This window comes from Strongylocentrotus purpuratus, unplaced genomic scaffold, assembly GCF_000002235.5.
Source record: "Strongylocentrotus purpuratus isolate Spur 01 unplaced genomic scaffold, Spur_5.0 spur5_scaffold_15, whole genome shotgun sequence".
Taxonomy (NCBI): Eukaryota; Metazoa; Echinodermata; class Echinoidea; order Camarodonta; family Strongylocentrotidae; genus Strongylocentrotus; species Strongylocentrotus purpuratus.
Genome location: NW_022145600.1, coordinates 13,691,257 through 13,710,576, shown reverse-complemented (window position 1 = coordinate 13,710,576; position 19,320 = coordinate 13,691,257). Strand labels below are relative to the sequence as shown.

Below are 19,320 nucleotides of genomic sequence, written 5' to 3'. Positions count from 1 at the left end.
ATGTGATTTAACTAAAAACGTTTAACTCTAGCCGGACTCTAGCCTGTTATTAGCATCATTGTGCACGCAGCTCAGCTAGGTCTTCTCATGTTGAAATTTGTACGGTCAGAAGTGAAACCTCGTTCAGATGTGATATCAGTCAATCTTTTGCAAAATACTATTTAAATAATTCATACCATTTGAATGAAATATATTGTAGTCTAAATATATTTTTAAAGTAATTTAAATAACAAAATAGTGATATTATTAATTAAGAAACACATAAACTGATATTTAACAGTTGCACGTTGTGAACGAGGAGCCCGAGAGGATGGTCGGAGATACAGCTAGCTAGCTAGGAGTGTGTTGCAGAAACAGTACAGCGAAGTGCATGCATAAGCACATAAGCACATACATAATATGTATACAGTTTGTTGTTGTTGCTCCAACTGGTTTACAGATGCGAGCTCAGCTCAGTGACTGAGTCACTATTTAGACTTAGAGTTCGACAAGCTCAAACTGAGTCCAAATATCAGGTGAATATGTCGGAATCTGTCCAACGAATGGACGAACTCATCAGAGATTATCTACTTTACCGAGGTCTGACTAATTCACTGAAGAGTTTTGATGCGGAATTGAAGAATGACAAAGACAAGGGATTTCGGGTAAGTTTTTATTAATATTAATATTAATTTAAAGGGAAATCCAGGCTTAATTGCCTCACAACTTGAATTATCCTAAACTGCTATTAAAGGTAAAGACCAGTATTGAAAACGCCCCAATTTCAAAAAATGAAATGGAAGCTCATTATTACCAATCATGTGAAAGAATATGTTTTGACTAATACATGATGATACAAATTTTGCCGGGAAACCGCCTACTAATTGATATATTTGGTAAATTAGTTTATCTACATGGTTTGTGACAGATAAAAGTCTACTAAGACTAGATCTAGTAAGAGAAAACAGAAACATCATCGAAGCAGACTGATGAAAGTCTGAATCAGACAAAAAGTAACATAATTGTTTAACTTTCCTGTAAGTTGTAAATCATTAATTAATTGGTTATGTGATGGATAGCTTCAAACTGGCTGAATCGGTAATGTCACTGTGACGAAGTGCCAACATAGTAGCAGGCAACAGGCAACACAAAATGATTAAAATGTCAATTTTTAAAACGCATAATTTGACAGGGTCTATTCTTCTTAATTTGCAAATGGCAGTTTTTCTTAGAGAGTTCCCCATATACGTGGCAGTTATATCTGTTTAGAGGAATTCTCAACATTTCAATCAATTCCTTTATGTATTGAATTGTTCCCGGAGACCACTCCATCTGTTGTTCTTTTATCTGACAAAATATGTGGAGTGAATAGTGGTTTTTCTATATTCATGATAATTGCCCAACTTTTTTGTTACTTATTTTATTGATCTGCAGCAAGGTGAAAGATGATTTCATGTGATAATTAGTCTTATAGTCAGAGTCAGTTCTCTTATTTTGAGAAGTGTGACGTTACACCTATTTTTTCCTCCCCAAAAGAAATTCTCTTCTAGAGGAATTACAAATGATCACATGAAGAGCTCTTGACCAATCCTTGACCAATAGATTTACCTTGAAGGGTATAATATGAGATGAAGTTCTTATTCAGTAAATTTCAAGAAGAGTAGTTATGTCCATTTTGTTTTGCTTTCCCATCGGATAAAATTCTGTTTTATGATCTGAAGAGGGATGCATTGTCATGCACATGTATCTTCTCTTCGTTTTCTTTTCATTTTCTTTTCTTTTCTTTAATTTTTGGGCGAGTACAGGCAGACAAGATCCTGGAGCAGCTTTTAGGGTTTATCTCAACCTTTGACCTCCTTGGTCTGAAGAACTACTGGGAGCACTTAGAAAGGAGGATCTTTTCTCATCTTGAGTACACCCATGCTCACAATGTCAACAAATTACGTATCAGTGTTCTTAGGTAAGGTATCATCTCTATAATTCTCTGTATCTTAGATACATGTATGAAGTTTGAATAATTTTTAACTTTAACAAGAGACAACCAATGGTTTAAACTTTGAAGATTTACTATGTAGATTCATTCAATTTCATGCAGTTTAAGTAATAATTAGAATTCTTGATAAAGGATAATACCATTGTTTGCATTGATGTGCAGTTATTTGTGTTATGTTTATACGTTGTAGCTACAATTCTTATTATTTTCTGTTTGTACACTGTGCAAAGAAAATCAAAATTACTTAATGGAACCATCAACAAGATGAAAACAAGTCTAAAAAGATCATTTTGTAGCACAAAAAAGAAGAACTTGAAATGGCCTACTGTATGGATCTTAAAGCTTATCTGCCGTAGTTTATAGGAGGGATTAGACTGCCCTGCAAGGTCACTGGACAGGTGGTTATCTCATCAACTCAGCTCTCAGTTAACATAAGAAAAAGAGGATCATGGGGGACCAATGGTCACCGATTAGTCATTGTTTGTTATATAGAGGGCGCAGGTAGCTACAAGTAGTGCAGTGGGCCTTTAATAGAAAACTGTATAATCATCATTTTTCATGCTCCAGGCTATATGTGGTGAATGCAATCCAGTCAAACAGAACAGACAGAGTGACTGAGTTCTTTGAGAAGTTGATTCCAGAGATACAGAGCCAAGTTGAGTGGAAAGAATGGTTTGGTAAGTTTAGAAAAAAAAAAATTCTTGAAAAGTTTGAAATATGATTTGAAGAAATCGTTGTGGGTGTGGATAATTCATCAGTGTGACAGTTTTGCTTCAGTGCATCCTGTTGTTATTAATCTAGACTCTTGAGCTCTGTAAATGATGCTTGAAAATTTACCTATTTTAGCAAATGCAAAAAAAGTCTTTATTGGAGAAGCCTGCATCTTTAAATGTTTTTAACAGAAACATGGCACTCTATAAGTGTTGTAAATCATCTTCATCACTTTTTTTCTGAGCAACTTAAAATTGGATTTCAGGAAAGTTGAAAAAACTATTAAAATGCAACCTGATCATGAAGTTGATATCAAAGTGGTTGGTTTGTTAATAGTGTTCTTGAGTCATAATAATGTACAATACATTTAATATGAATATATATTTGCTGGACTTTAAATTTGTTAAGCAATAAGTAACAATAAGTGATGTTTTGGTATTTTTTTTTATATTGTAGTCTTGCCGTACTTGAGGAACCCGGAGCAGAGTCCTCTATTTTCCCTATACTTCAGCAAGCAGTGGGAAGAGACACTCAAGATATCACTTCATAACTTCCTCAGCATCATCTTTCAATCGATGCATATCCTTTTTGAGAAATAAAAAAAATAAAAAAATGCAGGTACCTTCACTCGCATGACACATGCTGTAGCAAAAATTGCTCCACAGTCAATGAGTGATTGCAAGTTGGGTGTTAGTGTTAACAAAAAAAATTTGTTGATGAAATTAAGAGCTTGATACCGATATCAATATCGATAGCTAAACACCACGTACAATGATTTAAAAATAGTACATCAAAATTAAAGATACCATGAAAAGCCAATGAAAAAATAAATTTAAAAAGTGAGTCTTGGGCTATTGCAGCCTTCCAGTTTGAACTGACAATGGGCATAGTCTTTATACGCTGCTTGGATGCCCTAACCCATGCCAAAATGGTACTTATAAATCTGATCATGGAAAAAAAGCAAAAAAAACGGGTCATGGAAAATCACGTAAAGTCATGGTATTTGGTTCTCAAATTTCTGTGGGAACCCTTAGTCCTGACTTTTTTATAATAGTTGGGAGCAGGTTTGCCTTAGCAAATTTGTTAGCACCATGTAGCTATATGCAATTTACAAATATACAGTCCTTTCTCAGGGATATTCAAATATGCTTTTGATACAAGTTGTGAAATGTCTTTTAAAGGCATCGTTTAAAAATGTTTAATCTGAGATGCACGGCCCTATCTATGTGTTATCAGTGTCTGTGATATGGTGTAATATTGAAGCCCTAAACAAATCACGCTCCAAAATGATCAAGAAGTGCCTCAAAAAAGTAAAAATCTTTGAGTGAACGGTTTTACCATACTCGTTTTCCCCAATAGACTGTAGTGTTATGAAAACCGTTAGGAAAACGCAAAATTTGGTTTCAATTTCCAATCATATATATCTTGATAATCAGACAGGTGATCGGCTTGTAAAAGTCATGGGGTTCCTGACTGACCTAAAGGTTTATAATTATCATTGCAGCATGAGCTAAATCCAGGATTTTGTTTCAGAATCTGAGACAAAGTTTCTGGATCCCTTTAATTTGACAGCATTTGAAAATGTAATTGCAAATTTTTGTTAATAATGAGTAAGACTTGGTATTGAAAAAAATAAATCCAGGGGTTGTGTTTGCTATTTCACTTGTGCAAGCTCCCATCTATTTCTTTTATTTTTGGTGTCGAGCCATGCTCTTTAATATCCTTCTATGACCTTATATGACCTTAACTACCTTGCACCCTTGCCCATTCTTATGAACTTTGATGCTGAACATCAGAAGATTGTTGACCTTCAGGAGGAGAATGCCAAGTTACAAGATCAAGTGATCAAGCTCACCGATCAGGTCGCCAAGTATGAGGACCAGATGGGCAGACTACAAGAACAGGTCTGTCTCTCTGTCCGCAAATTTTCATCTAATCAGAGATATCTCCAAATAAAATGCCATGAATAATAATAATAAGAATAATATTATGTTTTTATATAGCGCCCAATAGATCGATACAACGATGTGTCTAAACGCTTTACAGATATATTATTACCCCGGTCATCGGATTCAAGCATACCCGCACACAATGTGTGCACATTCTCCACTCCCATGGGAGCATTGTGAATTGGCATTGTGTGGTGATGTAGTGCACTGAGTGAATTTTAAAATAGTCTTCTTGAAAACGTCCTTGCTGTCATATTTTTGCCATTTAAAGTTTTCAACTTATCTAAAGTGGTGAAGGAATACCATGTCAGGAAAAGCTGATTTTAAAGTAATCTGCAACTGTTCATGATGCAGTTGATTGATTATTCGGATTGCCAAAATGTGAACGATCTAAAATCACATTCATTGTATTACCATATCATCTGATGCTCTACATGTTGTAAAACTACAAGCTTAATTTTCTTTTCTCATTCTTCAACTATTAAAATTCCTACACAGTTTGTTTTGCATATTATTATTAGTCTCAATCATTCATGCAAATTTGGTATAAATTTTTTCTGTTATTATTTAACCCAGGTTTACCTATCAAACAGAATTTGTTTATTTCAAAGAGATTTGATAGTTCAGTGGATGTAGTTTTAATGCTAATTCTTATTGCAGGTGAGACAGCTTTCTTTGAATGAGAAATCTGAGTCTCCAGATGTTTCTGATCAGTCCAGTAACTCTGGTACCGGGTGAGTTAATGAAGAGTTTTTTGTAGAAATTATTTCAGTGATGTCATAGATCATGCAAGCAATGTCATTGATGTGCATGTGGAAAGTCTGATCAGATGTTTCTGATCAGTCCAGTAACTCTGGTACCGGGTGAGTTAATGAAGAGTTTTTTGTAGAAATTATTTCAGTGATGTCATAGATCATGCAAGCAATGTCATTGATGTGCATGTGGAAAGTCTTTGTTCATAATTTAGATCTCATAATTATTTTGTGTAATTAGGTCTATGTTTCTTGTTGGAATAGGCTGTCAAAGGCTTGAGAATTCAAGTTTTATTATTCATGATATACATGTATAGTATACAAGTAGATATTTCTATCTGGTTTCTATTCTCTCTGTTGTGTGAACTATGAATTGTGAATAAAAGTTTTGATCATGAAAGTGATGTTGGGCAAGTCCATGATTTGTTATACCCTTATGTCCCATTATTGAACAGAATTTAATTTGACAGCATCATTATTAGTAATTTTTCATCTTATATAACTTTATACAATCAGAAAATCATCATCAATGGTGATCTGTCAGTTTATGACAGGTTCAGTGACCCATTCAAAATTCTATATCAAGTGTCTCTCCAAGTTTCTCTCCAAGTTTCTCTCCAAGTTCCTCGGTCTTGAGCCAACCGTTTCATCGTTTCATACCCCCGTCGCTCCACATTGTGCGATTACATCATCTAGAAAGCCTTTACGGGGTCTTCCCCTCTTCTTCTTTCCATGAATACGACCTTCTATGACTCTGAGCATCAAGCCCTCATCATGCTGCATTATGTGTCCAAGCCATTTCTCCTGTCTCTCTCTAATCATTTGAATCAGAAAATATATTAAAATATTTGAACTAGGTTGCAGTGGGCAAAATACCTTGGAATTAGCCTCTAATGCACACATTTTCTCAATCATGTTAAATAAACATTCTCAAAGGATTACACCTACTAATTATAGTTTCATTGATTTCCTTCTTCTGTTTTATTAGGGAATCCCAAGCACCCCAGCTCAAGAGTTCTCTGAAAGCCACCTCCAAGAAATCCCCATCCCCTAACGTCGGACGAAGGCTCCTTTCGTCGTCATCATCCACCCCAGCAACCGTGGGATCAAAGACTGTGCGGGGCGCCCTCTCCTCCTTACTGGGTCCAAAGAAGAACCAGGACCAGTCCCAACAAGTGTCCAAGACCAAGGAGGGAGGAGGGGGAGGGGGTAGCAGTGTTGGTGGTGGTGGTGGTGTTGGTGGTGGTGGGAAAAAGGTGGACTTTGCATCAAGCTCTCCTACTCACCAACCTGCACAGACCAGCTCACAGAATCAGGTACAGGGCCCGTCGCACAAAAGTTAACTTTGCCATCAATGGTAACTACAATGTACCATGGAAACCTTGATTTTGATTGGCTGTTGATCCCTGTTACCTTGGTAGTTGCCATTGATGGCAAAGTTACCATCTAATCATAACGTCAACCACATGTGTTTATAATGTACTTGTTATTTTTCAATCTCTGTTGTCTTGACATGCATACAAGTGAAGATAAAATTTTAATTTTAAATTAGTTTTTTTTTGTTTTTGTCTATAGCTTGTATGAAAAATTACACCCATGGCACATAACAAGTTTTTCCCCATCACTCCAAAGCAAAACAGCTCATATCATGAAGAGATAGCAAGAAGGCACTGCTCTCATTGAAATATGTAGATAATTAATGCCATTCTTTAAACTGAATTCACTGAATTCTTTAAACGCAACTGAAAATGAATAAAAGAGGATGTTTCTTATGAGCATTATTGTTCAGTTTTTATCAATAATTTTTGTCAATTTGTTTTTGTTATCTACTTCAGAAAGGCTTATGAATTATAATGATATCAATTATATGCTATTTTTCATGTCTGTCAAAGGAGTGACAGCTCTCTGAAAACTAGAAATCTAAAGTTTTGAAAATCAGAAGTTGTCCACCTAAAAACTAGCTATCGACCGCATGACATCATCTTATGTTGAGTACGCATATTCATAATGACTTTTATTGAACATGGCTCATCGCCTCAGCTATATAGGAGGTGCTCTACATGTTATATCGTCACCGTAACTGGAAAATTTGACCCCTGTTGACCAGTAATTTGGAGGGGTGCGGAAAAAAAGGTTTTAGTTTTCTTTTGTTCAATACTAAAGAGGAGAATTTGTATTCTACATTCATTCAGCTTTCCATTGACATAAAGTTGTATTTTCATCAGATAGGGTCTTTAAAAATGTTGACTTGTACACTTTGAAAACACATCCTCAACCTGAAGTAAAAATCATTCTTATAAAATGTCTTCCCCTTTAAACTTAAGGTCCGTCTCCAGCAGCAGCATGCTCATGACAAGCAGAGACAGGAACTGTTTTCTAAGTCACAGCAGAGCCAGGCACAGCAGAGCCAGGCACATCATGCACCAAAAGCTGCAGAGAAAACTCCTTCATCAGCAAGGTAGGTGTAGTTTCTGTAACTTGGTTTGGGTTCACTGATAAGGAGAGAGATAGGTACACACCAGTAGATGAATCAGGGGAAGGGGCTGATTTTTCATGCTTTTTATGCCTCCGCCACCGAAGGTGGTGCCGGAGGCATCATGTTTTCGGGTTGTCCGTCCGTACGTCCGTACGTCCGTACGTCCGTACGTCCGTCCGTACGTCCGTACGTCCGTCCCGTTTGACCGTTATCACAATATCTCAAGAACCATTTAAGATTTAAACTTAAGACTCGGGAATAGTATTTATCACCATAGGAAGACGATCTGATTAGATTTTGGAGTACGTAGGTCAAAGGTCACAGGTCACAGAGGTCAACTTATGAAATTCCTTGTATTGAGTTTGTTAGCGCGATATCTCAAGAACCATTTGAGATTTAAACTTCAAACTTAAGGATAGTATGTATCACCATAGGAAGACGATCTGATTAGATTTTGGAGCACGTATGTCAAAGGTCAAGGGTCACAGAGGTCAACTTATGAAATTCCATACATTGAGATTGTTATCATGATATCTCAAGAACCACTGGAGATTTAAACTTCAAACTTAGTGATTGTGTGTATCACTATAGGAAAACAATCTGATTACATTTTGGAGCACGTAGGTCAAAGGTCAAGGGTCACAGAGGTCAACTTATGAAATTCCATACATTGAGATTGTTATCATGATATCTCAAGAACCACTGGAGATGTAAAAACTTCAAACTTAAGGATAGTATGTATCACCATAGGAACACGATCTGAGTAGATTTTGGAGCACGTAGGTCAAAGGTCAAGGGTCACAGAGGTCAACTTATGAAATTCCATACATTGAGATTGTTATCATGATATCTCAAGAACCACTGGAGATTTAAACTCCAAACTTGTTTAAATTGCTCTATGGCGGAGGCATCATTTTCGACTGCGCGCAGTCAAAATTCCATCTAGTTTAGTTATAAAGTCTGAGTGTTGATTTTCAGGAACTTTTTCTTGTTCTTGTCTTAAGAATATGTTGATGTGCACTGTTTTGCATCAAATTGTGTGTTTTTCTTTTGTTCAGTGTTCAGAATTCTGCAACACTCAACAGTGTTTGCCCATTCCTCTCCCCACACCCCATATTTCAACCATACTTTTACTGAAAGTTTAATTTTTGTGAAATGAATATTTTGATTTAAGAAAATGTAATTTTATTATGCAGTGGTATAAAGGAGGTTGAATTATCAAGCTTCGTTTCTTCGAAACCTGAAGCAAGTCAGGGTTCTCCCTCACATGGATCTCAACCTCCTAATGTCTCTAAGAAGCCGTCGCCAAGCTCTACTTTCTTTCCAGGTAAAATATGATGGTATTTGTTCTTTAATAATAATAATAGTGGGTTCTTGTGAAGCGCTCATGTCCGTCAGACTTGACACTCCTGGCGCTCCATAGTTATTACCCCGGCTTCAGCATGGCTGCCAATACGGCGCTCTAGAATTTCAAGGAACTAACTCTTGCCAAGTTCCCTCGGAGAGGACCTAAAGCTGTCCGTCCTCTGTTTGCTTACTAACAATCATTTATGCTTTCTTAGCAGTCAGGTAAAAAAAAATAACCACCACCATTTACATCATCTAGGTCCAGTATGGCAAATGTAGATTAACGTCTTGCCAAAGGATATTAGTGCCACGGCGGGACTCAAACCCATACTTTATGATCCACGGTCTGATAACATATCTACTTGACCATGACACCTTTACATTTAATCTTGATTCAAACCATTGACATTGTGATTACTAATGTCTTTACGCCGTCTGTTGAGAGTCAGTAGGGCATGACATGTGTGTAAAATACAGGAATTAACACCCTTCTGGCTCTCAACGGAGGACATGTAAGTGTGACTATCCATTTTCTATAGCAGATAGTACACTTTCTGTTGCATCCTCTTTTTGTCTGCTCCTGCAACCTTTGCTCCACGTTTTATTTAATCAAAGAAATACAGTTAGAGCTTGGGTCACGATTGTTAGGTTTAACATGAGAGTCAAGGTTAGTGTTGTGTACAGTGGTGGGTCCAATGTTGAGATTAGGAATCGGACTAGTGATGAAGTTTGTCTTTGGAGAACACTTACTCCTGGAGCATCGTTTCATATCAATTTCATCTTTGAATTCCTTACATTTAGGAGAAGAAGAAAGCCTTGGGACATTCCTGATCTTGAGTCAAGATGAGTACACAGAGCACCATTCCTCTATTACATACAGTAGATTTTCACCATCGTCGACGTCGGTAGCTAGCATGGATATTGATGGAGTAGTCAAGTAAGCATTGCCAATTTGATTACCAAAATGGGATTCACTTCTAACCATAAATTTGTTTTCAATCTTTTTCTATGTTTTTGATTGTAGGGAAGTCTAATCACAATTAAACAATGTATATTCTTGGCATGACACATCCACCTAATATCCTTCCTGTTCTTCCCGTTATCATCATCATCATCGTCACTATCATAATGTGTTAAAGGTACTATGTCCCTTTTGCAGCCAACCTCATATTCTGTAGAACTTTGCAGGAATTATGAATTTGTCATGTATGTCCTATCTGTGAAATTTAAACGTCAGCAGTGTCCTTATATTCAAATTATGCAAGGAAACCCGTTTACTTGCTAGACTTCATTGTCAGACACTATTGAGTGACTGAATGGCTTTTTTTCTTCTTTGGTAATAGCATACATGAAATGAGGTGTAAAAGGGTACATGAGCATTTGTCTACATCAATAACCCACTTTTTGTGATGGCCAAAATTAAACTGATTGAATCTTTGCGCAGCATAAAAACGTATCTGACCATTCGGTACAATGGTCTGAAAATCAAGACTATTATTTATTGGTTCTATAGCTCCTAAGTCGATTTGACAACTAATAGTCCTTATTTTCCCACTTGAAGACATTTTCAAGCCCCACCTTTTTTAGGGAAGTTCTAAATTAGTATTTAATGGAATTTAACCTTTTCATTTTTTGGGCCTGCAAATGGGACATAGTACCTTTAAAGTCAGAATTTTGCATCTTTAGAGTGGTTACTGACTTTCGCACCATGATAAAAATCTCCCCTCCACGTCGCAAGCATCCTCCTCTTTACGACCGACCTTACTGCTCTCTTTCTCCACCATATCTTTCTATAAAATCTTTGGTCTTCTTTTCCCTCTTATGTCCTCCACTTCCAGATCCCATGCTCTTTTCACAGGATCATCATCTTCCCTTCTCAACACATTACCCATCCATCTCATTTCGCATCTCTTTACTAATTCCACCATAGTTTCTTCCAGACCCAATCTTTCCTTGAGCTCCCTTGTGTTCTTTCTTTTGGACAGTTCCACACCACTCATCATCATGGCTCTTTGAATTCAATTTATTTTAAGAGATATGATACAGCAGAGCCATTTTTCTGAAATCAGGATAAGATTATAGAGGTTTTTGTAGTACATGTATTATAATCCATCTTATCAATTTAGGTACATGTACATAAAGCATATGAATATTGATACACCAAGTTTGAAAGCACAGTTCATTATACCAGGCTTCTGTGCATTCTATACAATATTGAACTTTTGTTATCAACATAATTTGTTTTCTTATCAGAGTTTGGAAGACGACCCCTAATCCTACCACCTTAGCAACAATAATGTTTAAAGCACCTCTCCTTTCTCTGGAATGGGTACCTAAGACAGATAGAATGGTGAGTTTATCATATCATATTTGTCATCATTTGTTATTTTCAAGTACCGGTATGATGTTTAATCAAATTATTTTAATGGCACGACACTGGTGAATTGCCAACAAAATTATGTTTTGTCAGTTGTGATGCAATCATTGTACAGCATGAAACCTTCACAAGTCTAACCATTTGCAAAATTTTAGCTTGTTTCCCGAAAGTTTCTGATTTTTCAGTATGTGGAATGATTGATGCAGATTGTCATGATAATGTTCTTTTTTTTTTACCCCCAGCTTATCCTTGGCAGTTCAGTTGGTTCTATTAAGCTCTATGACTGTGATGGGAAGAAACCTATCAAAGAAGCCGAGATGGACACAGGATTTCCTAGGTAAGATATTCTGACATCCCACCAATCTGTATCATCAAATTAAAAGTGGATGTCAGCAGAAATTGCAAATATGGTCAGATTTATAGGATTTAAGATTATAGTAAATTTCCTCAAGACCAGTCTTGAAAAAGTTGTAGCCTTTGGTTATAACAGGTCTTTTTATATGTAACAATACATAGCATTTAGAAGGAAAGAGGTAGTCAAGCAGCTGTTAGGCACTTGATCTTAATGGTGATGTTTAGTAGCCATCCACAATTTATAAGTTAAAATTCTCTCTCTTGTTTAAGAAGCATATTTTACTTGGTCATGGTTGGGCAATTAGCACCTGTCTTTCCTTTTATATTCTTTTTATCCTAAGCACATGGAGATACATGTACTAAGGCAGTGACATGCACTACAAGCACTTTAGTATTGATACATTGTCAGCCAATAATTCTTTCCTAGTTACAGTCAAGTGGTCTTTCTGTCAGCTTAAAGATAGGGTGACATCTAAATATAAGTTGATTCCTGTTGATTTGGATGGCTGCATACTACTCATATTTTGTTATTCAAACATCTAAAAGACAGTGGTATGTAACTTCCCCCAGCTCAGCACATGCTCACAAACACATTGCATTCTTTCATATAATACCTCCACATTACTTTTCTTTTCCTGGTGATGCTACAGCACGTCTGACGTTGCAACTCCTATGTTGGTATTGTATGGTCTATTGTAAACAGGTCTGGTTTAGCTACATACCACTGTCTCTTTTCAGCTCACTAATGATTGACAGATGATGTCACAAGATGAATGAGATCTGGAACATTTTTTAGGGTGGAGCTTAGCAGGTCTCAGAAAATTATTTTAAGAATATTTTAAAAATATTAAAAAATCTATGAAATATATTTAGATGTTTGAATAACGAAATATGGGTTTTATGCAGCCCTGCACATCAACAGGAATCATATTGTATTTGGATTTCACCCCACGTTTAAAGATGTGTAATGTCCCATTAGTGATAGCAATATCAGATTATCTAATTCTATCTTTCTCTCTTTCTCTCTCTCTCTCTCTCTCTTTCTGTTTCTTTGACAGAGTTGTGTCCATTGCATGCAACCCCAGTGGTACCACATTCGTCTGTTCGTCAGCGAGCCAGGTAGCAGAGTGGGGATCTGATCTCAGTAAACCAGGCTCCCCTCTCCATGGGGCGTGTAAACTCACCACCTGGGATCTCAAGACCCTCAAATTACATGTAAGAAATTTTAATGTTAAAGGTAATACAAAGTTGGGGTCATGAATTTGGTTCAAATGAACATATTTGAAGCATATGCGATCCTACAATATTCAATGGTCGTCGTCACGGTTGAAATTAGCTTCAAAACAATGTGTTTTTTTACTGAAATCAACCACTTTTCTATTCCTGTTATGAAATTATATATCAGAACTGCCTATTCCGAGATTTCCATGGTCGCAGCTACTATTGTGTGGCCATAGGTGCTATTTGAAATTTATCGAGAGCACCAATAAATTTGATATATTAATTTCTTTAAATCCTTAGCATTTTAGAGCCCAATTTTTTTCAAAGTTGCTTATTCTAACACTAGGTATGACAATGGTAATGCAAATTTTGAAATTTCATAATCCAATCCTGTTGAAATATCACCAAAACTTTGTATTACCTTTACCAGAATTACATAACATTCTGTCATTGCTATAATTTGACCTGGCAGGGATAGCTATGACGTATCTTTAATATTTTATCTAATATCAGTTGTTATCATATAAAATTTACAAAGAAAAGATTGCTGTATATTGTTGTTTGTGGAATGCTGTAATATCAAAATCTGCAGGTGTCTTAAAGAGGCATGTTCCCCGTATTCCAGAGGGCGTTCAAAATACGTACCCGCTGGCGGACGGTGCTAGCTGCCTATTGACACCAACAGAATACGGCTCTTACGCAGATGGCATGTTCCGAATGCCCGGACAATACCGATTATCGCATACATGTGCCGAAGTAATGCCAATCGCAGTTCGGCTCTAAGATTCGGCTGCTGTTTCCGCCCACTTTCGTGACGTCGCGATCGTCAGCGATCAGCTGGCTTGGCGAAGGCAGGCCAGGCCGCGCGTACTTTGATTGACAGCTGTATGCAAATTAGAAGTCGATCTTCGGAACCAAGATGGCGATGACTAGAGCAGCGATAAATACACTGGCGGGAACGTGCCACTTTAAGTGAATCATACATTTGGGCATATACCTTGGTTTTCTACCTTCAAAAATCGAATCCTTAAGATAAGCCATGAATTGAAACATGACAGATAATTTATAACTTTACAAGATGATTGATAATAGATGTGCATAGTGTATGATGAGAGATTAATCAATAATTTTAAGAATCATGCTCATAGGTTTACTATATCTAACACTTTTCTAGCTGTTTTTTCTGTTGTTGCTTGTATATAAGTGGCTTTTTGTAAGATTAGTTGGTTGTTTTTGAAAAGTTATGAATCAAATGCATTACATCTTTTGTTTATGTTTGCAGAAAGAGCTTCCGCTGGCAAGAAGTGCTGGTTGTATAAACTGTACGTCCTTCAATCACAACGGTAATCTGCTTGTCACAGGAGCTGGGGATGGAATGGTCCGATTATTTGGTGAGTTATTTCAGCTAGGATGAATCAATAAACTTTCCTCTTTGAATGGGCAACACCAAAAGTACATGAAAGATTCATTATTTTGTGTGTGATTGAAGGTCAGATGAATGCATCATTTTTATCTTGGTCGAATTTTCAACAATGAAAATACTTGAATGATAGTTACAGATTGCAGCTAAGAATTGTCAAGTTCAACATCAAATCAATAATTTGCATTGTATTGGTTGTTGCCAATTTTAAGATTTCAATACATATCCCTGATGAAGATGCCATTGACAACCACATTCTTTGCAGGGAAAGAATTAGGCACTAATTGTTGAATGAACTTTTGCTTTTCAAACATTTAACTTTACCCTTTAATTGATTATATGTGTTTTGCTGCCTGTAACACTTCTGAAAGTTCTTGTGTAATTCCAATTTCAAGAGTACTTCTAAAATTCCTATTTCAGACATCCAAAGACAGGAGTGTTTGTTGAGTTGGAGAGCACACCAGGGTCAAGTGTATGCTACTCAGTTCAGTCCTGCAGAGACCTCTGTCTATAGCATGGGATCAGATGGGAAGGTAAGCATTTCTCTTTCACTCCTTTCGGTTTGTCATGGTGATCGTTTCATCTTTGATAAGAAAACATTATTTTGGAATACCATACCTCGGTGGTTCATTCACTCGACTTCCAACAGAGATTGGTAGTTTGAATTCTGATATCAGGATGTGTATATATATATCCCATTACAAGGCTTTCATCTACATTTGTCTTTGTTAACCCTATTTTAACTGGGCTATTTCAGACCAGGTTTTTACTGGGGGGGGGGGGGGGGGGGTCAATTTGACCCCCCCCTAAGATCTCTGCCGTTTCACCGCCGATCGCCGCGAAAATTTGCATGCATGTCAAGTGAAGTGTATAGAATACTATGGTAATTTCAAATTTTTGAAAAATTCACTCATTTGCATATTCATGGTAATTTATGCAAATAAGGTCATAAAATTCACATTTCGGCCCATAAATCATAGATTATTCATATTTAAGTATTCTTTTTTCACTAGATATATTTATTTGACCATTTGGAATAATAATACAACACAAAAAATTGGAAGAGCCAGGTTATTCCTTATGTTATCTCTTGTTTTTATAATTTCTTATGTATTTCATTGTTTTTTTAACTTATGTATTTTATTGTTTTTGTTGTTTTATTTCATTTATAACTACAATTCAACTATTTTGACCCCAAAACAAACATGTAAACTTTAAACAAGACTGAATAACCAATGTTTTATCTATTTTTAGGAAAAATGACTTTTACATATGTTTTGTACACAAATCACGAAAATGAGCGATTTTCGGGCTGACATGCAAAGACAAAAGGTCAAGCGACCTTGTAACCGTAGGTCCGATTTTCAAAAAAATTGTTTTAAAAGATGCGTAAGACTCGAAAGTAAAAAGTCATGAGAGGAAAATATTATATCTGCCGCGGTTTCGGAGTAGTCGCGAAATTTCTACAGGGGGGGGTCAAATTGACCCCCCCCCCCAGTTAACGTAGGGTTAAGCCATTCATTCATCCACAATCTCTGATATTAAACCATTTTTAATTGAATCTGTATCTTTGAACAGTTCCATTGATGTAGAGTAGTTTTATTATATTCTATGTAATATATGCCATTTGTTTGATAGTATACTGAATGGAGTATACACAAAGTGGGACAAAAGCTGATGGATATGCCCATCCACGACGGAGCTACCGGACCGTTTGTGGTATCAGGATTCGGTGGATACAGGCAGCAGCAGAACCCAAGGGGAAAGCTCTTTGCTTTTGACTCCAGTGGGAACTACGTACTGACCTGTGCTCCACATGGAGGGGTCATATACAAGGTCAGTGAAGAAAGAAAGAGAGATGTGAGCTCAGTTATGGAGGATGATTATGGTTGCTTTATGTGATGATGAGAGTGGTGGTGGCAGTCCTGGTGGTGGTGGTGGTGGTGATGCTGGTAAAAGTGATGGTGATTGTGTTGGTGGTGGTGGTGGTGGTGGTGGTGATGCTGGTAAAAGTGATGGTGATTGTGTTGGTGGTGGTGGTGGTGGTGGTGGTGGTGGTGGTGGTGGTGGTGATGCTGGTAAAAGTGATGGTGATTGTGTTGGTGGTGGTGGTGGTGGTGATGGTGATGCTGGTAAAAGTGATGGTGATTGTGTTGGTGGTGTTGGTGGTGGTGGTGGTGATGCTGGTAAAAGTGATGGTGATTGTGTTGGTGGTGGTGGTGGTGGTGATGGTGATGCTGGTAAAAGTGATGGTGATTGTGTTGGTGGTGGTGGTGATGCTGGTAAAAGTGATGGTGATTGTGTTGGTGGTGGTAGTGGTGGTGGTGATGCTGGTAAAAGTGATGGTGATTGTGTTGGTGGTGGTAGTGGTGGTGGTGATGCTGGTAAAAGTGATGGTGATTGTGTTGGTGGTGGTGGTGGTGGTGATGGTGATGCTGGTAAAAGTGATGGTGATTGTGTTGGTGGTGTTGGTGGTGGTGGTGGTGATGCTGGTAAAAGTGATGGTGATTGTGTTGGTGGTGGTAGTGGTGATGATATTGCATGATTGGGGTTGAGTTGTTGATGGTGTTGACAATTAATAGAAGTGATGTTCTTGGCAGTTGAGCTAGAAGTGGGGGTGATGATGATGATGAGGGTGATGATGATGATGATGATGATGATGATGATGGTGAAGATGATGATGGTGGTGATAACGAAAATGATGATGATGATGTTGATGATGATGGTGATGATGATAATGGTGATGATGATAATGATAATGGTTAGAATGCTAATAATGATGGGGAGGGTGACGATGGTGGTGATAATGATGCTAGTGATGATGAAGGTAATAATGATGGTGGTAGTGGAGATGATGATAACCGTACAGTTGCACTTGCAGTTCCTTTTATAACATTAATTAAAACTACATCTGATTAAAAAGATAATGGTGATGGATTAGAGTGGGGGACTGAGGGTACATTGGGTAACAGAAATAAAGACTGTTGATTGTCACTTAATAACAAATCCCATGTAGCAATTGAAATATCTTCGTGTTCTCCATCTCTCTCCTCAGCTAAACAAAGAGAAAGGGATGCTACGCACACTCACCATCCTTGGACACCGAACACCCGTCGTCAGTGTCGATTGGTGTACAACACTCAACACCGGAATATGCTTGAGTGGATCCATGGACGGCAGGGTCCAAGTTACTACTCTACTTAGTCAATAATCAAATGTAATTAACAACTATTGTTCCGGGGCCCCGTCTGATAAAGATTTGCATTTGGTCCAAGCCAATCACAAGTCCTAACCATTAAACAATGTACTACAGTCAAACCTGTCTATAGCGACCGCCCAAGGAAAACACAAAAAGTGGTCTTTGTAGATAGGTTCCTTTAGTTCATGTTTCAATAAGAAACCATTTTCAAGGGAAACAAAAAAAAAGTGGTCTTTGTAGACAGGTGGTCATTAAAGCAGGTTTGACTGTATCTGCTATCTCTCAAGTATTCAGTTGCGATCAATATCAAGTTATGATTAATTTGTATTTATTGCAGCTCTTATTAACATGATGGGCCCCAAAGCCTTGTCTCAAATATGTGCAATAAATTCAAATTGATTGTAACTCGATATCAATCACAACTGTGTATTTAGAGGAGTTTTGCAATTGATTGGACTTGGACGTCTTGTGGTCAATAAGGATCAACCGCAATTCATCAGAAGACATGGCCTAAATTGTATTAATACCATATCATTTAGGATTAACTGCAATTGCTTTTTTAATTATAAATAAAAAGTCCATTGATGAAGGTCATTTGATACCAGGAAACAAATCATGTATAGGTTTATTATGCAAGTTCATATTGTAGCTCATCTTTTTTTAAATTCTAGACATCAGAGGTGGTTTACACAGTGAAGTGGTAAATCATGAGTGTATCATGTTGAGAATTGAACAAATATGAAAGTTATTAGATACTGGTAATGATATGCAAGACGATGGAAGATTCTGATCTGTTTCAATGTTGTTGTTTTTTACCGATCCATCACTGACTTTGAAATGTAGTTTTATTTCAGGAATTGTTCTAAGGATATTGTAAATTCCCTCCACGCTTTTACAAAAATGATTATAGCTGAAATCTTGCCAGTTTATATAATTAGTGGCGCAGTAATCATCTGAGACCCAGTAAAGCAGTTTATCACATTTGAAAACAAATACATTTTGTTCAAAAGACAACTACTTATTGAAGCAAGGCTATTACTATGTTACGTTGAATTTGTGTAATCTTGATTGAATCATTCCACAAAAGTTGCTTATAAAAATATGATTTTTATGAGATGGTATTAATATAGAAGTATAGATACCATCATAGTTATAAGTTATCAATCCTTATACCTTTTATATGATGTTTTGTAAATTTTTGTAAGAGATAAAGATTTTATTTTTCCTAATGTTTGCAATAGAATTGATGTTGTACATCACAACAAATCTGTTTGTGCAGAAGATATCACATGAACTCGTCATATACTCTGAAAATAAGAAGACAAGACAAGCATTGGAATTAGTAGATGCAGAATAAAGGCTTAAGTTAAAGAGAGACACTAGAAGAAAAAGAAGACATACCGCAACATATCTGAAAGAGCTTTTACTCTACTTTTTTCTCTCTACGACTATACCCATATCTTTTTATGTAGTTAAATTTCCCTTTCCATCTATTTCTGTGTTTATTATTATATCTTTTGATCCATCTTTGTTCCGTTCCTC

The 19,320-nt window shown here is 36.9% G+C and overlaps 1 protein-coding gene across 1 annotated transcript; it reads left to right on the top strand.

The window, feature by feature from the left end:
• The first annotated feature begins 402 nt into the window (after positions 1–402).
• Positions 403–17,918, top strand: LOC752835 (WD repeat-containing protein 91). Its single transcript, XM_030985627.1, has 17 exons — positions 403–644; positions 1,785–1,939; positions 2,540–2,649; positions 3,140–3,262; positions 4,442–4,587; positions 5,293–5,366; positions 6,373–6,700; positions 7,709–7,842; positions 9,057–9,187; positions 10,009–10,144; positions 11,461–11,557; positions 11,827–11,921; positions 12,997–13,153; positions 14,442–14,550; positions 15,000–15,112; positions 16,218–16,415; positions 17,635–17,918. Exons 1-17 carry the CDS (start codon positions 522–524, stop codon positions 17,788–17,790), a joined length of 2,385 nt encoding a protein of 794 aa, XP_030841487.1. The 5' UTR covers positions 403–521; the 3' UTR covers positions 17,791–17,918.
• Positions 17,919–19,320: the final 1,402 nt, after the last annotated feature.

Bases quoted from the DNA above. Each gene is read 5' to 3' on its own strand.
- LOC752835 (XM_030985627.1), top strand. From the start codon at position 522: ATGTCGGAATCTGTCCAACGAATGGACGAACTCATCAGAGATTATCTA. The intron at 1,940-2,539 runs GTAAGGTATCAT...TTCATGCTCCAG, and splicing joins TTACGTATCAGTGTTCTTAG to GCTATATGTGGTGAATGCAA. The intron at 7,843-9,056 runs GTAGGTGTAGTT...TTTATTATGCAG, and splicing joins AAAACTCCTTCATCAGCAAG to TGGTATAAAGGAGGTTGAAT.